The sequence below is a fragment of the Ursus maritimus genome, unplaced genomic scaffold, assembly GCF_017311325.1.
Source record: "Ursus maritimus isolate PB19 unplaced genomic scaffold, ASM1731132v1 scaffold_32, whole genome shotgun sequence".
In the NCBI taxonomy this organism is placed as follows: Eukaryota; Metazoa; Chordata; class Mammalia; order Carnivora; family Ursidae; genus Ursus; species Ursus maritimus.
This window is the reverse complement of record NW_024425786.1, coordinates 8,872,263-8,893,416: the sequence shown is the minus strand read 5'-3', so window position 1 is coordinate 8,893,416 and position 21,154 is coordinate 8,872,263. Positions and strand designations below refer to the sequence as shown.

At 50.7% G+C, this 21,154-nt stretch overlaps 1 protein-coding gene and 1 pseudogene across 1 annotated transcript in view; one reads left to right on the top strand and one right to left on the bottom strand.

Moving 5' to 3' along the window:
- TNFRSF8 (TNF receptor superfamily member 8) overlaps positions 1–3,768 on the bottom strand; it is a 61,691-nt gene extending 57,923 nt beyond the window's left edge. Inside the window, exon 1 of the mRNA XM_040645543.1 lies at positions 3,458–3,768. Coding sequence (XP_040501477.1) covers positions 3,458–3,520 — 63 coding nt within the window. The 5' untranslated portion in view covers positions 3,521–3,768. The remainder of the gene's footprint in view (positions 1–3,457) is intronic.
- A 10,366-nt stretch (positions 3,769–14,134) lies between these two features.
- LOC103666855 lies at positions 14,135–20,325 on the top strand (annotated as a pseudogene).
- Positions 20,326–21,154: the final 829 nt, after the last annotated feature.

Genomic DNA, 21,154 nt, shown 5'->3' with positions numbered 1-21,154 from the left:
CTTTTTTGACATTCTGTCCCTTGGGTCTGAGGCCTTGGTTCCACTCAGCCCCTGACCCATCCTGGCGCTATGGGCAAGACCGTCCCCTGCCTCTGAGCGTCTGCATCCTTGTCTGGAAAATGGCGGCCGTGACCCCAGACGGGCCACCCCCAGGGTCAGTGCATGAGCCCGATGAGGCCATGCCGGCCCAGGCTGGGCTAAACTAACCATCTGGGCCAACGACCCCCAAGTTTCTGGGGCTCCCCAGATCTCCCTCAGCCCCATTTTCCCTCTGATGATGTTCCTGAGGCAAAAGAGGCCTGGAGGAAGGTGCATTTGAGCTTAAGGATGAATCACAATCAACTCAAGAAACAAGTCTAGGTCAGATATGAGTGGGAGCAGAGTCAAACTTACAGTAAACGCTGCCCTTCTTCCAGCATTGACTGAGTTCAAGCTGACTAATGCCCCCCCTCACCCCACTGTGCTCTCCCGGCTGCCCAGGCCTCTCTCTGAGGAAGGGGAGGCCCTGAGTAAGCCCAGCCCACACCTCCTCTCCCCCTTCCCATCGGGCACCCGCGCTGGGTCCCTTCCTCCCGGTGCATCAGGTGGAATTCTGCCTCCTGCAGCTTGTGAGCTGGGGCAAAAGTCCCCTTTCCCAAACAAGACGGGAAAGTCTCTCCCGCCCCCCTGCCGGTACCTAGAACCCACTGTTAGCACTCCGCTCTGTGGGGTCACTAGTGGAGCTCTGGAAAGCCCTGTGGGACGAGAGACACGTCAAGCTTATGAATCACCCCAGCAAAGGCTCGTTCAGGAGAACCGTGCCCCGTGGAGCATCAAAGGCCTAGATCTTCCTGGAAGGAAAGGGAGCTGGGATGGGAGGGCGTGGGTGCCGGAGGGAGTTCTGTTGCGGCGGGAAGAGGACGACAAGAATGTAAAGTCTGCAGAGCTCAGGGAGAGGCCCTGGGCCTCCCTGCCCTGCCGCCAGCGACTGACCGACCGACCCCCGGGGTGACCGGATGAGAAAGATGGAGGCCAGGGGGAGGCATGAGGGCCATGTAAGCTTCTCAGGATTCATATCAGAGTCATCCTGGGTCACATGACCAAAACCACTCTCTTCGGGGAGAAAGACTGCAGTGTGGGGCGTCAGAGGCCAAAGCTCTTTCTCAGAAGGTGACACACAGCAAAAAGGCATTCTTGCCTCAGGCGTCAGCCACAAAATGATGGAGTCTCAAATCAGACGGTGAGAAAAAAGGATTTAAAATTCAACCCCGACTTGGGATTTTTTTTCTTTTTTTTTTTTTTTGAACGATGAATTCCCAAAACTTCACTGGGACCGCAGAGGCGGAAGAAGGCTTGGGGGAGTCGGAGGGCTTTACGAAGCTGGGCAGGCAGCCCCCTCCCCCACGGGCAGCCCAATTCCTGCCAAGAACTGCCCCAGTGTCTGAGCCCGCGAGAGTCACCACGCAGGCTCTCTGGTAGGCGGAAAATGCAAATGAAGACAACAAGGATATGGCCCTTTTCACGGGTCACATTGACAAAAATAAAAACTCTGATAAGATCAAAAGTCGGTTAGGATGTGGGGAAGTCACTACGCTCAGGCACTGCTGGGGGGGGGGGTGTCCAGCCACCCTGGAAGACAATTTGGTGGCATCTTGTAACCTGAATGCATTTGTACCCTATAACCTTTACGTTCTGGCCTCAGCTTCTTCTCTGGGAAAGAAGCATACACATTCCCAAAAGCATCCCTATTGGGGGGGGGGCTGTGTATTGCAATTGCAAACAAACAGAAACGGAGGTAGGAACCTTATCACCCACCCATCAGGGACCTAAATAAATAAAAGTATGGAACCCCCACTTGGTAGAATACTACATAGCATTTTCAAAGATAAACGGGGGGAGGGGGATAAATAAATAAAAGAGGAACAGAGGATGGCCAAGACAGTATGTCCAAGACATATGGCAGACGTAAAAGCCAAATGAAGAACTGTACGTTCCGTAGAGTTTATGCGAAACCCTACCTACTTCTCTAAAACTAATAAAACAGGGACATGCATTTATAAAGGTGTGCCAGGGAAACACCAAGCATGACGGCACTGACCAAAGGAATCAGGATGAGGGGAGGTCCAAAGATTTAGCTTTATCTGTATTTTTTTGCATTGAGGATATATTCATATATTCCTTGCATAATTAAATACATACTTCAAAAAAATTTAAACAGGGGTTTCGCTCTATAGAAAGGAAACCCGGGAGCTCCAGCCACCACACTTGAGCAAAGCCGCAAGTCCCCCTCACATTCCTTCCTTCCCTTTATCTCCCCGAGCCCTTGGCACCCCAAACTCACACCCTCCCCCAGGTCATCAACAGAAGGGCCAGGAGGGTTCTGCAGCCAGGAAACCCAATGCCCCCTCTGCCTTCTGTCTCACATTGTCTTGTGGAAGACTGGGTGGGGCTGGGTGGGGGGCACATTTGCTTGTCCTCCTTTTCTACTTACACTTTTCCTCCTCCTGCGTGGAGCCCACTCCACATCCCTCCTCCCCCTGACCCAAGGATGGGATGAATAGGGCCAACGTCTACAATAGGGCCTTCCCTTTCTGTAGGATTAAAGAGGATGGGCCTGCCCCTTCCCCCAACAGACCACCTTTTGCGCTTGGTACCAAGGTTCAGCAGGGTCTCACCCAGCAGGGTCTCACCGACACCTACTGCATTCCACCAGGGTATTATGGTCAGCCACAGGCCTCTCTCCTCTTCAGACCCTGTGCTCAGCGCCCAGTAGAGTAGACCACGTCCGGTTAATCTGAGCTCTGCCCCCACCCTATGCCTAGCTCAGGGCTGGCCACTAGTGAGGGCTCAGTTTTCCTAAAGTGGTCCCCAAATTCGGTTCTGGGGTTTTCCAACAACAGAGGTCAGCCCCACCACTGACCTTTTTCCAGGGGCAGACACCTACCACGTGCTCCAGGGCCCGGGATCCACGCATCGGCCAGACGGGTGGGGGCAAGGGGACTAATCTGGCCCCTCTAGCCCCCTCATCCCTGCGTCTCACCCGGACTCAACTCCCCCTCGCCAACCATTTCAGGGACCAGGGGCTAGTAGCAAGAAGAGCCCCAACACCAACCTCTTCTGGCCACGGAGACCCCACCTGGCCTGCCCAGGACCCCCACCCACAAACAGCCCTCCTCCTGCGGGCAACCCCCACAGCTCCATTATTGCCCATTGAATGAATAATGGCAGCATTCGGCTGCGGTGGGGGGAGGAGAGGCCCCCACCAGCTGTCAGGCAGCCAACCTCCCACCTGTGAATCCTTGCACGTTCCTGTCCCCCTGCTTGTCATCTGTGCCCCCTCACCCCAGCTGGGCGGTAATGAGGTGAGGAGACTTCCCCTGTCCCCCACGCTCCCCACACTCCCGGGGGCTCAGGGCAGTGGTAGCAAGGAGGGGACTCTGGGCCACTGACACCTCCCAGGCTCCTGCCACCCTCTTACCTGCGGGAAGGCTCCCAGCACCCCCAGGAGCAGCAGTCCCAGCACAGCGCGGAGGGGGCACATCCCGGCGGGCGGAAGGCTGAGCTGGCCGGGGACGTGCCCACCTAGGCGGCCTGGGAAGCGCGCTGCGCCCACGTGCGGGGCCCAAGCGGAGCCGCACCTGGGTGAACCCCAGCGGCGGGCGCCGGCAGACTTCCCCAGCGCACCTCCCCGGCACCGGCCGCAGCTGTGAAGTCACTTCAAAAGTGGGCTGCTCTTGCTCTGAGGGCTCTGCCTTAACTCTTCCCTTCCCCCACCATCCAGAGGTGCACTGGTACCCAGAACGGTTTCCAGGAACGCTACCAGCAGCGAAAAAAGAAAGCGCGGACAAACACGTGCAGAGATGACTCAGGACAAGCCGCACTCCCCTCCTGCTCTTTGAAAGACCTGCCCCGATTGGACGGAAGGCGTCCTCCCCAGCTCCAGGGAGTTTGCTGCCTGGCCCCGTGGGACCGAGGGCCAGGGAAGGCAGCTCCCCCAACACAGGACGCCCTGCCCAGCACCCCTTGACCCTGGAGGTGGGGGACTCAGGAGATTGGGAGGCTCCCGGCACAATGGTCTCACCCCACCCCCACTCCAAGATATATTGGGCTAGCCCTGAGTAGGTTCAAACACGGATCAACCCAGACCTTCTCTCTTGCCCTGGGGATTCTTTTAGAAGGGACAGCTAGAGTCAGGGGACTGCAGAAAAAGCCAACACCCCCTGAATAAATATTTGCTAAAAAATGAATCAGTAGATGGATGATAGATGGGTGGGTGGGTGAGGTGACAGATTAGTGTGTGGGTGTGTGGATGGATGGATGGGTGTGTGGGTGGGTGGATGGATGGGTGGGTGTGTGAGTGGGTGGGTGGATGGATGGATGGATGGATGGATGGGTGTGTGGGTGGGTGGGTGGATGGGTGGGTGGATGGATGGACTAACTGTTGAAGGGACTGATGGACAGAGTATAGAGCATTTGGTTGTCAATCCACAAATACTTCCCCATCCCCTGAGAGTTTTCTGCCTAGAGGAAGAGCCTAGAACTCTTACTTGAAAGAAATAAACCACACAAGTCTCATTCAAATTAAGTTCTCATTCGCAGGGGGATAATTTTCCCTTCCAGCGCTTCTCCATCCCATGGGTTCTCTATTCCTTTCATTCTGCATTCTAAACATATATATTGAGCACCCCCAGGTAGACGGCAGGTCAAGGACTCATTTGCTTGTGTTATATTTTTTTTCAGACCTGGAGACCGAGAAATAGGCAGCCAGTTCTAGGTGCTCCAGTTAAAGATGGCCAGTTGTTTGCCCTGAGCCCAGAACAGCCCAGTGACCCTCAGGATTATGCGTCTTGGTCTGTCCCCGCAAGGTAGAAGCCCCCGGTCTTCCAGAAACACCTTCATCTCCTTGGCCCTCCCAGCAGTCTCCCACCAGCGCATTCCAGAACGGCCCTTCCCACCACACCCAACTCTCCTCAAGCTCCTGGATTCCACTTGGAAAAGCTTCCTGTAATGGTGCATCCTTTCAGGAGACCCCCTTCCGGGCTCTCCCCTGGGTGCCCAGGCCCAGTGCCTCCCCTCAGCATGTATGAGCATGTATGTTCAACAATTAAGTGAGTGATTATGGAAGTGACCACCCATGATGTTCACGAGCCAGACAGGGTCAGGAGCAGCCCAGGACAACTGCTTCCCAGTTCAGGGCTTTCTGTTATAGAAGAGCCTTCGCCCTGAATAAATACACTTGTTAAGCCCATACAGGCACAACCAAACAGCACCACCAAGGCAGCCTACCCAGGGGAAATACAAGGGCATGTAATTATAAGTTTTAAAAATTCCATCTTTCTAGCAAGAGATGCAAATGAAACAACCTTTGATACCTTCTTAGACTTCTTAAATCATCAGGGGTTTTTGTGTTTTTGTGTTGTGCTTTTTTTTTTTTTTTTTTTTTTTTGGTCTTCTATATAAAAACAACTTTGGTAAAATCCAACCCCAAAATGGTGGTGAAATTGGAATATGCATTCATACTCTGCTGGTAAGTGTTACAACCCTTTTCAGAAAGCAATATGGCAATTTTTAACAAAAGCCCCCTGCCAAGAAAAGAAAAAAAAAATGTTTACAACTTGGGGCTCAGTAATTTCGCCCTAGTAAAGAAAAAACCGAAGGTAATGGTTGAGCTGGGAAAAGAATAAAGGAAATCATAAACACAGCAATGTTTCCTAAAACATTATTTATAAATGTTGGAAATACCCTAAGAATCACGACGACAGGGGTGAAGGGTAATGGGCTGTGGTGCATCCACTTACTGGAATATTACACATCCAGTAAAAATGGTCCCACTAGCGATGCTCTGGAAACCTGTCTCTACCTCCCCCCGCCCCAACATTCCCCTCATGGACTTCTTCAGGGACCTTTCACAAACCCTCCCCTGCACAGAAGCCTTGCAGAAGTGCAATGGGGGTGGGGGGCATTCTCCCATGAAAAATCAGATTATTTACTTAATAGTGATAACAATAGCTGCCTATGAGTGCTTACTTTGTGCTACGATTTTTCAGGCATTGGTTCCTCGAAACCTCCGGCAAACCCCATGAAGAAGAACCCACTTTGTGCCCATCGTGCAGGTGAAGAACCGAGGCACAGCACAAGGAAATCCACTGGGCCGGCGGTCCTCAAAGCCAGTGGTGTTGGAGACCCCGCATCTCCTGGCTCAGTCCTACTGCTCTGGCTTCCCCTTCAGCGACTCCCGCTGCCCTCGGCTCCAGCCACACGTGCCATCCTGCCTCCGCCTCATTCATGCGTTTACCCATCCCGGTCCTCCACCTTTACCCATCCCAGTCCTCCACCAGGAACACACCTCGGACTCCTGCTCCCCTTCACAGCCTGCTCCCCTAAAGGTCATCTCCTCATTGTCACTTTCCTGGCACAGTCCCCTCCCCTCCCCCAGCCATCTTCCCAGGCAGAAAGGCGGTTTCTGTCGTTTTTTGGTACCTCAATTCTAGAACAGATCTTTACTGTGTCATGACTGTAATGACTGGTTCATGTATCCCTCGGTCGCAGGAAACTGCTTCTGGAGGACCAGGATGCCTCAGGAGCCCGAGCCGGTGCCTGGCACAGGACCGTGGGCGCACAACTGGCCGGCGGAGAGAAGGGCATGCTGTGTGGCCAGGGACCGGGCTGGAGCCCCGGGAAGCCCAGCCTCTACTGTCGGAATCGCAGCCACCCAGGAAAGTGGCGGCTCATAGGGTTATAAAGAGCAGGCACCGGACAGAGCCCACCGGGCACCTCCTGCGGGTTCCAGGTGGTTCGCGAACCCCCTAACAAGTGTGAAAGTGCTTTGAAGAACAGGAGGGGAAGTCCCTGGGCCCCATGCAAGGTGCAGCAAGCGGCGGGCCCTGCTGTGGGATCACAGGGGCCGTGCCCGCCTGTGCGAGCTGTGGAAGCCAGCCCCCGGGGCCTGCGGGGGGGGGTGGGGGGGCAGGAAGGTGAGCGGAGCCTGCCCGCACCGTCTCATCTCAGAGGAAGGGGGCAGGAGGCGGGCACGGCAGGAAGCGCTCCGAAGGGAACGGGGAGCCTGTGTCACCAAAGAGATGCTGAGTAAGACACAAGGTTCCGACTTGGCTCAGGAAATCCAGGGACTTCCCCAACAGCTGGGAACCCTGGCCCCAAATAGCCCCAAAATACCCTCCGCGGATAAAGGGATTCTTTCTGCCCCAAGCAGCAGCAGGCAGCTAGGAGGCTGAAACTCGGAAGAGGAAAGCCTGGGCTTTGGAAATGTTCGCCCAGGTCCTTTTCTGAGTACCTTCCTTGGGAGCCTTGACGGAAGTAGGACTCTCCATTAGGAAGCTTCTCTGGCGAGACCTATGAGTCTAGCTGCCTCCAACTCAAACCCCCCCCCCCCCCCGAGGTCTCCCTGTCTCGAGGCCCAGAACACTCGCTGGATCCTGGACACGCAGCGCTGGCTTTTCAGGGGGTGGTGAGTAGTGGCCACTGAGGGCTGGGGGCAGGAAGTTCACTCCTTAAAGTTGGGAAGGGAAAAACATCAGGGGTTCCCAGCTGCCCAGATGAGATCCAGCAGTGCACACCCCCCCCCCCAAGCAGGATACCCAGGCCATTTAATCCTGGCAACAAGATTTCAGGTCAGTATTGCTATCCCCACTTCACAGATGCACAAACTGAGGCTCAGAGTAGTTAAGTAACTTGCCTGAGGTCACACAGCTTGAGAGTGGTAGGGCTGGGATTTGGCTCCAATCCTGTCTGACCTTGAGGTCTCAGCTGTCTTCTCTTCTCCCTCTAGGCCCCTGTCACCCTTGCTTTCCCCAGGAAAAAGAGCACTGGTATGGGAGTCTTGGTCCAACCATGTCAGAAGGCATTTCTTTTCTCTGAACATATTAGTTCTCTGTGGCTGTGTATCTCCAAACTTAGCAGCTTAATACACATTACACTGCACTGTTTCTGTGGGTCGGCAACTCAGGAGGGACTTGACAGGGTGATTCTGGCTCAGAGACGTCCCCTGGGGCCGCAGGCATCTGAAGGCTTGGCTGGGACTGGACTCCCCGCTTCCAGCAGCAGCCACTCCCATGGCTGCGGGCAGGAGACATCAGTCTCACGGTGGCTCGAGTACCCGACAGGGCAGCAGCCTTCCTCCGGAGCAGGTGATCCCCCAGAAACAAGATGGAAGCCACAATGTCTTATGATCTAGCCTCAGAGGTCATGTTTCGTCACTTCCACACCGTGTTGCTGGTGACACAGATTGGCTCTCCCCGTGTGGGCGGGGACTGCACAGGGGCGTGAATACCTGGAGGTGGACGGGGTTCACGGGGGGGCGCATGTTGCCTTCTCGGCCAGGCGTGGATTGGAAAACTGCCAGGCTGTTCAGAGGGCTGTGATGAGCGCAGAATAAAACAGTGGACGTAGAAATCTCCGAATTGCAAGCAGAGAAATATAAAGGGCTTCTCTGCCCTTTGCCCCACTCCCACCGGGTACCCAGACGCCCGCGATGGCCCCAGACCTCTCCTGTGGGGACCACAGATGACATGCTCACAGTCTGGTGTTCCCCCTGCCAAGGGATGAGTTTCCCGTGGCATTCACCATTCCAGCCAGGCATCACTCACACAGGGGTTTCAGGCTCCGGGGCATCAGGGGTCCTCCCTGGCCCTTCCGGTGATGCCAGATGGGTGACCTTCCCCTGCACCTCGGCAGGCCAGCAGCCTGCTGGTCTTCCTGCTGTGGGGCGCTTCCCCGGGCCTCGGCGCCCACGTCCAGGCTCAGTCTTGGCTCCAGCCTGATGAGGGACAGCTCTAGGGATGGGAAGACTAGATGGAGAGCAGGGAGCCCTGGAACCTGGGGCCATGCAATTATCCCCGTCCAGGCCTCAGTGCCTTCATCTGTGAAATGGGCTGGGATTTGACAGTCTGCTGTAAGTCCTGTTGGTCTGAAGCAGAGGGAGAGTGAAGCAGAGGAGGCCTGGGGGCTCCTGCCTGCAGGACACGTCCAGCCCTGCTCTTCTAGGCTGGCAGAGATGCTAAAACCAGACAGCCCGGGTCAGATTCTACCTCTGCCACTTACTGGCTGTGTGGATTTTGGCCAGTCACTCACCCTCTCTGAGCCTCCACTTCTTCATGCACAATATGAACCGTGATATCAACGGCAAAGGGTAAAAGGTTCGTGTGACTAGCACCATGCGGAGGCCCTGCTCTCCTGACCGAGCCCCAGGAGGTGATTTGAATCCTCGTGAGCTTCTGGGCCTTGGAGCCGTGTAGGGGCTCCCTCTGTTCCTTCCAGTTTCCAATATTGCCTTCCACCTTCCAGAGCGACAGAGGAGGAAGCTAAGAGGAGAGAGGGAAAGAGACCTGGCCAAGGCCCAGCCTGTGGCGGGGATGACCCTGTGGGCCTCGGCTCCCCATCACGGAGTCCCCATCTCCCCCAGACCTTCCTGCTTCAGCAGAGCCGTTGTGAATGGGGGTGAGTCATTTCCACTCTCAGGAAACCAAGCCCAGTCCAATATTAATCACGGAATCAGAGGCCTCGGGTACAAGAAGGAAACAAACAACTGAGAGTAGCAGAAGCTCAGTTGGAGGCACAGGTGAGGAGAGTGTGTCCCCTCGGGTGTGTCCCCGCAGCGAGGTCCCTGATCCCGGGTGCCTGGACAGGAGGGCCCAGGGGCAGCCACTCAGGAAAGCGGGGACCGTGCCTCACAGGGCCCTGCCTAGCCCGGTAAGCCACGCTTCCCTCCAGGGAGCACTGCGCCCACCCTACAGATGGAAAAACCAAGGCCAGGGTCTGGCGGCTTCCTAGGAGAAAAAGAATCCTTCCCCCCACCAACCCCCACCCCAGGGCAGGGACTTGGCCCCCAATGTTCAGAGCGTGGCATGACATGGACATCAGTGAAAAAAAATACAGAATGAATGAGTCAAAAGTGCTTTCGAGGTACCCAGCACCGTAGCCCTGCAAAGTGACTATTTTTTTTTTAAGGGATGATTTTTAAAAATCGATGAGAAATCGGATGCTCAGAGAAATAACCTGCCCAAGCCACCCAGTTACTGAATTTTGAGAGCCGTGATTCGGACCCATCTGTGACTGTAGAGTAAGCCTCTCCCCGCTCTCTAGGGTGGTGGCTGTCCTTGCTGTGACTGGCATCCCCAGATGGTGATGTCCTGAAGCCCCAGGGGTAGCCCACACTTCCCGGTTGCCCCAGAGGCTGCTCTCAAGCTCCCAGAGCGGCTGCTGTAAAGGAATTTGCTCTATGAGGATTGGCTTTGTGTTTCGGTCCACTTCCCCTTCTTCCCCACCCCCATGAGAGCAGGGTCTCTGGAAGTCCAGCGGGGGGAGACTCACAAGGACCAACCCTGGAGGGTCTGAGGGAGGGAGTCAAAGGCACCCTGTCCTCCAATCGTAACTTACAACCAGAACGTTCAAGAAGCCAGCTTCACTTTCTGAGGGCTGAGAATTCGGAGACAAAGGCGTGATTGATCAAGGCTCCATCCATGGGCCTGTCCCTCAGCCTGAAATTCCACCACTAGTCATTCCCATGGGTGGAGGTATTGAAGGCCCCGGTTAAAATGTAAATCATTTCTGGGGGAAACCACTTACTAAGTCATTAGCGGGTGTCAAGACCCACATGGCTGATTTCTCAGAAGAGCCTTGGTGAGGACAGGACCAGAGGGTCTGATGGCCAAATACAAAGTGACTGTGCACTCACTGGTCAAGGGGGTGTCAAGGAAGCACTTTGATTCAGAACCAAGCTTTTCTTCAAAGCCAAAAAGACCCCCAGGTGGGGCTCGTGCCCCTCACCACCTCCACCTTATCCCTTATCCTATTCCCTACTGGCCTCCTTTCTGTTCCTGTGGCCACCAAGCTTGTCCCTGCCACAGGGCCTTTGTACATGCCAGTCCCTCTGTCTGAAACCCTATTCCCCAACTTTTCAAAACGCTGGCCCTCCAAGGAAACTTGGGAGGTGACGGACACGTTCGCTATCTTGGCTGTGCCTGTAGGGGTGTACGCGTGGGCCGAAACACCAAATTGAGCACTTTAAATAGGTAAAGTGTGTACGTCAATGATACCCCAATAAAACTATAAAAAAATAAAAAATTTTAAAGTAAACTCTACATCCAACGTGAGGCTTGAACTCAAGACCTCAAGATCAAGAGTTACATGCTCCCCTGATGGAGCCAGCCCAGCAGCCCTAAAAAAATAAATCTTTAAAATGCTGCCCTTCTCATCCTTCCGGTCTTGGCTTAGATGAAACCGCCTCAAAGAGACCTTCCCCCAACCCCAAACTGTTGGGGCCAGTCTCTGTCACCTCACCCTGTTCGCTCCTTTCAAGAAAAGCCTCACACCACCATCTGAAACTATTTGCCAGGAGCCTGACTTTCCCCCTAGGATGGGAGCCCACGGGAGCAGGGATTGCCTGTCTTGTCCACTGACAGGAGTGGGGCTTGGCTCACTGCCCTATTGTTTGGATGACTGAATGCTGAGGCCAAGGGCGCTGGGAGGCATGGGCGATGTCAGCCCTCTAGGAGTGCGGTGTGGATGCCGAGAAAAGCAGGCTCGGAAAGTAAAACCCAGAACAGAATGTGGGCACCATTGTCATACTGTCACCACAGCCCAGGAGGGCGCACGGGAGCAGGCCACAGTCCCAGCCAGGAGGGACCCTGTTCCTGGCAGGAGCTGCCCATCAGCGCTTAGAGTTCATTCAGAAAGTCCTCTGGCCTTTCCCCCGCCCAGTCCCTCCACAGCACTGAGGAAGGGGCAGCCCCACACCCAGGACCTTCTCTCCTGCCACACAGGAGCCAAAAGGCCTTAAAGCCTGGTTGGGCCTGGCGCTCATCAGGCCTGAAATCCTGGAGGTCTTGGGCACCTGAGGCCCAGCCCCAACTCAGGCCTCAGGTAGGCCTGGAGACTGGGACTGTTCTGGGCTGAGAAAAACCCAACAGTTACCATCCACAGCCCCAAGGGACTCCTTCTTAGCTCGCTGCTGGTTTGCATAAGAAGGTGGCCCAGAGTGTGTGTGCTGAGAGAAATCTGGAGAGTGAGTCGCTTCCCACCCCCTCCCCCACCCGACTGACTGATACTGACTCTAAGGAGAAAACAGGCAGCAAGTCAGTGCAGGGACAGTCCCCAGACCCCGGGCTTCTATTCAGAGATCCATCGGGCAGAGCCTTGGGTGCGGCTGCCTTCTCGAGGAGATCAGACAGAGAGGGCTCATATCTGAAGACTCTGACAGTTCGCTGCAAACATCCTCCCCTTTTAAAGGGGTTGAATCCGTCTCGGGCCCCTGCAGACCCGGTCTGCTTCTGTTGGTTATCAGTTCTGGGGCATCCTCAGCTGGTGCGGGTCTCAGCGAGATCTGGTAGCTGCAGTTCCTTTCACTGCCTGGGACATTGCTTGACACGGGCCCCTGCTTGGCATGACTGACTCCATCTTGCTCTCGACAGGCCGCCCGTGATTGCTCATGACAAATCTGTAAGATTCATGCAGAAATCAAATATGTCTTAAAGCAGGGTAGCAGTCCTAGTTTGGTCACATGGAAGAAGGCAGATCTCAATTATTTAATCACGTTTTCCATGAAAATCAAACAAAATCAACAAAACACAAACCGTATGAAACATTAATTGATGTCGTAAAGCAAAGATCCCATCAAATCTGAAGAAGTTAGATATATTAAACTGAATCAAGCAAAATGAGGTAAGGATTTAAATAAAAAAAACTCTGGGGCACCTGGGTGGCTCCGTGGGTTAAGCGTCCAACTCTTGATCTCAGCTCAGGTCTTGATCTCAGGGTTCTGAGTTTAAGCCCCATTGGATCAATCAATCAGTCAGTCAACAAACTTCAACTCAAAGTCACATCTAATAATTAAATTAAGTCAAAAAGAGAGAGGAAAAACCAAATCTAGATTTAATGAAGGTAAGTTAGCAAGTTAACAAAGTAATTCAAATAAATGAAATAAAACTCACATTTCCAACTATAGGCAGATAAAAGTCCAAAAATTCTTATGGAATCTTTGACATTGGCTCTTGGTCCATCTAGAGAAGAACAGAGGGGTTATGGCTAATCATAGTCTTCTTGTGACTTTTCCTTCTTCAGCGTAGGGGGGTATAACATTCTAACAGTGTGTTTAATAACATATATTACAGGGGCGCCTGGGTGGCGCAGTCGTTAAGTGTCTGCCTTCGGCTCAGGGCGTGATTCCAGAGTCCTGGGATCGAGCCCCACATCAGGCTCCTCCGCTGGGAGCCTGCTTCTTCCTCTCCCACTCCCCCCACCTGTGTTCCCTCTCTCGCTGGCTGTCTCTCTCTGTCAAATAAATAAGTAAAATCTTAAAAAAAAAAATAACATATATTACAAAAATAATAACTAAAAGCAATAGAATTTCCTTAATGGATTCCCAAACGTGTGCACAGGCAGAATTCCATCCCATCTTTAAGTATTTTAAAGTCAGACCATGAACCAGAAAAAATCGTGTGTTTGAAGGGTTTTGCTAACAGCTCTAGAAAGGAACGTTCTTCATGTAAGTCTTGTGTATCTTTGTTCAGCGCACGTAGGTTGGTGTTGAGCGCTGAGGCCTCATGCGTGGCCCGTGCAACGTGTTCAAAGTGGGTAGTCTTGCTGGGTAAGAGTTGATGGGCTGCTCTGGGTCCTTCCAAGTTTTCATCTAAAAGTGTTACCTTAATAGCATACAACATTTTAATACATTCATTGTTTATGGTGATGATAATATCATTCATTCTAGCATGAGGAGAGAACGTGACCTCTGAAAAGCTATTAGCACAAATTGTCCAATGAAAGTGTCCCATGTCCAGGGGCGCCTGGCTGGCCCTGTCAGAAGAGCATGTGACTCTTGATCTCAGGGTCTTGAGCTCCAGCCTCACCCTGGGGGTAGAAATTCCTAATAAATAAACTTTAAAAAATAAATAAAGAGTCCCGTGACAAAAATAACTTTTCAGTGGATGTCCTTGTCAAAGGACAAAGATTAGGATTAATTTCCAGTTCATGCCGGTGGAATACATGATATGAGACCACTGGAATACCATCTCTGGGGGTAATAAACATCCGTCAAGCCAGAGGGGTGTATGTGCTGCCAGAAGTACAATGTTACCATGTATTTGTTGTGACACAGCACATGTGTCATATGCTAATAAGCTTTGACCCCCTAATAGTCTGAGCCATGAAAGTTGACATCGCCCGGTACTATCACACCCTCGAGGTCTGGAGGTGTCTAATCATAAAAGAGAGTCTGTCCAATCAGAAGAATACATTTTTCCTGTTGCAATAATGTTTCCAATATCGTTCCATGCTCTCCGGAGGATATTATCCATTCGATGGCAACTATTTCTTAATTGGTCTCTTACGTAGAAATCTCTAAGCTGAAGTGAATTTTGTTGGAGGGCCTGGACCTTATGGTTGGTGTTCGGCTTGAAGTCCCGTTGGCAGGCATGGTAACCATGCACAGCTGAGACAAGGGAAGATAGTNNNAATGCCGAGGAGATCTTGGAACCTGAATTTATGACTGCATGAACTGGGGGGTTCATGTGTTTTTTAAATGCAAATAGTTCCTGCTTCATAGTCTGGACTTCTGCTCCCTGAATTCCAGAGGTAATAAAGTTAGCGATGATGCCTAATCCTAGCAGGATTGTAGGCTTTCTAAACCTAATCCTATCCCTGGGGTGGTCATTTGGGCCATTCATGGCTGGTTGTTCCTAGCTCTGTGCCCTAAACCTTATTCAGGTTGTATACAGTATAAATCGAATCGTTCCTTTTGGAAGGTTATTTCAACGCTCTGCGGCATGGGTTTGTATATTCTCAGAGGCTTAGGTAAAATACGTTCAAACATATTTGGCCTGAGGAGTTTGGGTGTTGGGTCGGTACTGCCATGCGTCCCTTGTGGCTTCCCATGGAATGTTCTCATAGAGTGTGTAGCATTCCAACACTCTCTCTCAATGATACGTGGGCCCGGACTCCTGGGGAACACACCACACTTGTCCAAGGTGACTCCTTTAGCTCTGTCAGTTGGTGTGGATGAATCCATTCTGGTGTATTCTCACAGGTAGGATGCTGTGCTAACCAGGTACGTTCCACCCACTGTGCAGCCAATGGTTGGATCAATGAGAAGAAATACTATTGCACATCCGGATCAATCCGTGTCGCTAACTCTGCGTTAAAATCAACTCCCAATGTTTTCCGCCATGCTGAAAATTGAGGTTTCATTAACCAAAGGATAGATTTTTTCTTAAGTAATCTCTGCACCCAACATGAGGCTCGAACCCACGACCCTGAGATCAAGAGTCGTGTGTTCCACTGACTGAGCCAGCTGGGCACCCCGAGTGTAATTGTTCTAATGGACATATTGGTATGATCGCTTCCTTTGTTACATTGTATGGGTTGACTTCAGATTTTGATATTAAAATAACATTATATGTGGATGTTGAGCACCCAGCTCTTGGTTTCGGCTCAGGTGGTGATCTTAGGGTCGTGAGATCGAGCCCCGTGTAGAGCTCCATGCTCAGCCCAGAGTCTGCTTAAGACTCTCGCTCCCTCTCCCTCTGCCCTTCCTCACCCCTGTGCTCTCTCTCTTAAATAAATAAATGAATAAATAAATAAATAAATAAATCTTCAAAATTATCTAGAGTATAAGCACAGGTAAACATCATATTGCCCCATTTACCGCTCACGTGCCAAAACTCATTTAGGTAGGATTGTACTGGTGTCATAGAGTGTCCTGTGAACCATTCTGTTTTAACTACAGGGTGCCCAGATTTCCAACAATTCGTAATGTTCGTGGGTGGTTTGTAAGTCGTGATGTTGGCCTGCGGTAGAGGACTCTGTAACGGGTAGTCCCTTAAACTAGAAACATTCCACCATGTAATATCGCATCCAACATTTGATAAGCCTGGAGCGTGTCCATAAGTGTTATCATTGGAAGAGATGTCAGTTCCATGAGGGCATGACAAATTCTGTGGGAATATCTTCAATGATGGAGGTGCTGTGTGACATCCCTGTATAGCCCCTGTTTGTGTCACCATTCCAGTGGAAACTATATCCTGCGCTATTAAAGCATTTAAGAGCTTCGATTCTATTCCATTCTGATGTGGTATGCAGAAGGTGTCAATGGCTGAATGGGAGCTTATCTTTCCTGCTCTAGAGCAATGTATCGGTCCTTCAGGGTAATGCCTACATCCTGTAATCCAGTGTTTTAAAGTCTGCTTCGTCCCAAATGGATAATTTAGGCATTGGTGTGTGCCACTGTAAGGTTTAGTTGAAAGCATACAAGGATTAGTTTTAAAAGCATTGGCCTTGGGTGGGGCGCCTGGGTGGCACAACGGTTAAGCGTCTGCCTTCGGCTCAGGGCGTGATCCCGGCGTTCTGGGATCAAGCCCCACATCAGGCTCCTCCGCTATGAGCCTGCTTCTTCTTCTCCCACTCCCCCTGCTTGTGTTCCCTCTCTCGCTGGCTGTCTCTATCTCTGTCGAATAAATAAATAAAATCTTAAAAATAAATAAATAAAAAAAAAATAAAAGCATTGGCCTTGGGGCGCCTGGGTGGCTCAGTTGGTTAAGCATCTGTCTTTGGCTCAGGTCATGATCCAGGGTCCTGGGATTGGCCCCATGTCAGGCTCCCTGCTCAGTGGGGAGTCTGCTTCTCCCTCTCCCTCTGCTTCTGCCCCTCTACCCCTCTGCTCGTGTGCTCTCTCTCTCTCTCAAATAAATAAATAAAATCCTTAAAAAAATAATAAAAGCATTGATGGACCTTGTAGCATAATCCTTGTGTAGGTATGTGGTAAAATTACCTTTGAAGGCTCTTAGGCATACCGTTGCCCAATTATGGCATCATTGCTCCATATAATGAAGTGAGTTTTTAGGTACATGTAAATCAGGTCTAGCCGGGTGTGTGAATTGAACATCTGGTTGTGTAAGCAAGGTTGGTCCTATTTTTAATTTCCAATCCAATTCTGCAGGTGCAAAAGTTCCATTACTTTTTTTTAATAAAATTCTTCAGGTCTTAAGTAAGCTGATGAAGCTTTGGCATACCAAATATCACATGGTGTATCCCTATGTCTCATGCAAAAATTGCCCAAAAATGGAAAGTCTGAAACATCTGTCAAGTTGAAATTATAATATGTATCATTTTCATTTGTGGATATAATGTTGTCATCCTTTGGGCATCCTGTTGGCATTGGAGCTTTTTCTAGGGATGGGGTAAAGTGTGGAAAAGGATATAATGAGGGTTTAGCAGTAGCGGTGCTTTGAAGATATTCATCATAAGGATCAGTACTAGTAATATTTTCAGGATAGTCATATTCCTTATATATATTCTCTTGTTCCATGCCTGGTTGGTACCAAAATTCATACCGCGCGTTGACAAAAGATTTGTATGAGGTTATTATAAAATTCAGGGCATGTGCTGTCTGGGTAGCCTGCGGTGTATGACTCCACATTGGGCACACATGTTTGTGTGGTGAGATTACATGGGATGGTACTAATATTTTTAAATTTAATGGATGTGATTGATTCCATGTTTTCAGTTAAAATATTCTTGTTTATAATGTGAATGGCATATTGGTTTGAGATGTTATTAATGTCTTCATTGAATGAACATAAGTCTGGTCTTTCACATTCTGTCGTATTTTATCCCTAGTCATCTAGCGTGTGGTTCGTGCTATCTATCTGTGGCTCGATGAAGGTGTGCAGTTTGTAAGCTAGATTAAAAATTGTGTTGGCAAAGCTGACCATCACCACTCTAAGGGCAAAAGTGTCTAAAAGCCACTTTCTTTTTTTTTTTTAAGATTTTATTTATTTATTTGACAGAGAGAGAGACAGCCAGTGAGAGAGGGAACACAGGCAGGGGGAGTGAGAGAGGAAGAAGCAGACTCCCAGCAGAGGAGCCTAATGCAGGGCTCGATCCCAGAGCCAAAGGCAGACGCTTAACGACTGAGCCACCCAGGCGCCCCTAAAAGCCACTTTCCGAGCTCTAGTAGAATTCAGTGCACATGTAATTAGCTCTGGAAAAAGATTATTGTTGGAAATACAGCCTGGTACTCGTTCAGGCAATCCTGGTATGGTTGGGACTTGATTGAAAAACTGAGTTCAGGCACGGGCTGGTTTTGTGGTGGAGGGAATGTTACACTGTATTCAGGAGCTAAGGTCTTTTTTTTATCTTCTGAGCTCATCAGAATGTTGGCTGAAGTGATGGTTATCATACATACATAAGACCAGCCACCAAATTTTGGCAATCGTGGGGTACAAGTGGGTATGTTTGTAGCCTAAAATAACGTCCTCCGTTACCTCTCTGATTAATCAAGCCTTGTATCCAGTGACAATAGTACATCGAAAGCCAACAAGTCCTCTGTTTGAGACTTCCAGTAGTCTTAAGGCTCCTAGTGCTGCGGCTAGTTCAGTCAAGAAGCAATCCTTAAAATGAGCATGCCTCGTGAGAGTGAGGACATCTTGGCGCTCAAACCAACCGCCACGTACCTGTTGTGGCCAGGTGTCGTCATCCGATGCGCCTTCTGAAAAATCTGAGGGACCTTCCCAGGCTGCTTCAACCAGCAGGCAATTTCTGGATCGTCCTCCCACGTTATCTGTGCCAAATCTAGATTGCTGTCAGAAGATTCTGGGAGGTCTGGCATGGCTGGGTCTGGTGTTTGGTGTGTCTCTCTTTCTCCCTTTATGTGAAAAACCTTATTCTTTCAATGCTGTATTAATTGCGCAGATGGTGTAATTAGCTAATTTTCTACACAGTGGTTGGGACCTGTTACCAGTGTGGCCATTTCTGTTGTGGCAGTCGGTGAAGTATCCAGTTAATTCAAAAAGACAAAAAAATCAGGAGAGCTCCCAGCAGCCGCCCCTTCCACATGGGCATGGTCGCGCTCAGCCAGCACCCGTGCCTGGAAGGGGGCCACAACCTCTGCCCGCCCCACCACCTCCTGCCACGTCTGGACCACAGACCACCCCCCGCCAAGCACAGTGCGCGAGCTTCTGTGAAAATGTGTACGTGGGAGCCAAGCATCACTCCCGCAGGAGCAGGCGGAGAGCATGGGGAGTAAAATACCACCTGCTACTCCTAAAACTAAATCAAAAGACATTATCAAGGAAGAAAAAAAAAAAAAAAACAGGGAGAAGGCAAAGGAAAACATACAGACGAACCATCAAGTGAAGAAAGTGATCTAGAAATTGACAGTGAAGCTGTGATTGAGCCAGATGCTGACGCCCCTTAAGAAACGGGAGATGACGGTCTAGAGATGATCGAGGAAATGATGGCTCAGACGGATGATAAAAAAGTGGCTGTCGTTGATGCCCTGAAGGACGGTGAGCTACAGAAAACCACTGACTTGTTCACGGTTGCCAAGGAGCTGGATCCTCGCTTGGCTGTTCTGTATGCCAAGAGAGCCTGCGTCTTCGTGAAATTACAGAAGCCAAGTGCTGCCATCCGAGACTGTGACAGAGCTACTGAAATACGTCCTGATGCAGCCTTGCAAGTGGTGAGGGAAAAAGCACACAGACTTCTGTGCCGTTGGGAAGAAGTGGCACAGGGTCTCGCCCTCGCCTGTAAACTGGGTTATGAGGAAGATGCTAGCGCGTGCTGAAAGAGGTCCAACCGAGGGCGCAGAAAATTGCCGAACATCAGAGAAAGTGTGAGCAAAAATGTGAAGAGCGAGAGCTCAAAGAAAGAATAGAAAGGGTTAAGGTGGCTCTGGGAGAACCTGAGAGAGCCCAGAGTGGGGGGGAAGAAGCCAGTCCCAGGTGGCTTTCCTGGGGGAAATGCCTAGTAATTCTCCTGGGGGTGGGGGTGGGGGCGTGCCTGGAAGGGCAGGAATGCCTGGGCTCAATGAAATTCCGAAATGCATAGTGATCCAGAGGTTCTCACAGCCAGACAAGCTCCAGAAGTGATGGTGGCTTTCCAGGATGTGGCTCAGAACCCAGCAAAGACATCAAAATATCAGACCAACTCAAAGGCTATGACTCTCATCAGGAAAGTGTCAGCCAAATTTTGGAGGTCAAGCATAATGCCCTCTGACAAATAAAGACAATTAAAGCCCTTGCTGAAGGAAGAGCAGCTTTGGTCACCTAATAGATGTCACAGTCATACACACCAGCCGACCTCTCATGGAGAAAACGGGGGTGCCAGGAGGAGAATCCCCACCCCTCTGCCCCACACGCAGCTGATACAGTCTACAGAGCTTTGTCACCGGGGTACCCATTCAGATAACGTCCTCCTCCTAGGAATGACACACTTTCAACACTTTTTAAACCCTAAAAATATCAAAAAACAAATTAAGAGGATGTGTGAATCCCTACATTTTTCTTTACCAATCATTTCAGTGTTTTTCCTTTGCATTAATTGGGCAAGGAAGACACTTCAGTGTGGGAAATTGATTGCTCAGAGTGAGTGAAATAAAGGTCTATGAGAGGGAGGCAAATATAACATTTAAACAGATAAAGTTTGAGTTGGAGATCTGGTTCAATAAAAAAGAAAATCAGGGGGTGCCTGACTGACTCAGTTGGTGGAGTGTGCGACTCTTGATCTTGGGGTCGTGAGTTCAAGCCCCATGTTGGGTATGGAGATTACTTAAAAATAAAATATTTTTTAAAAAATCAGAAAAAAAGGGGCTCCTGGGTGGCTTAGTTGCTGAAGCATTTGTGTTCGGCTCAGGTCATGATCCCGGGGTCTTGGGATCCAGTCAAGTGTTGGACTCCCTGCTCAGCACGAAGCCTGCTTCTCCGTCTCCCGCTGGTCCTCCCCCAACTTGTGCTCTCTCTCAAACAAACAAATACATGTTTTTGAAAAAATCAGGAGAATATTGGCAATTATAAGGAAAATTTCACCCAGCAGCGTCGTTGGCAGGAAACAAGGTCGACACTGCATTTTCGTACCCTAATTGATAGTGTGAATGTGCGTGTATGTGACTTGTCCTCTAGTGACAAGTGCAAAGTGAGTAGGGTACGAGAATATATAGCAGTTTTCTGCTCTGTAATCTGAGGCCTCCGCAGTATGTAATTTTCCTCCAGTTATTCTTAAAGTACGTCCATAGGAGAAGGGTCCTGGGTTCTCTTAAGCTGCAACTGTCCTTTGTGCACTGTGGTCCAATGAGAGTGTCTGTGCCCATGAGTGATAATAGCCGGTGACGTGTAGAATTGTCCTTTAGTTTTGTGGCTCCTTTATGTGGAAGTCTACGTGTGTCTACTGTTAC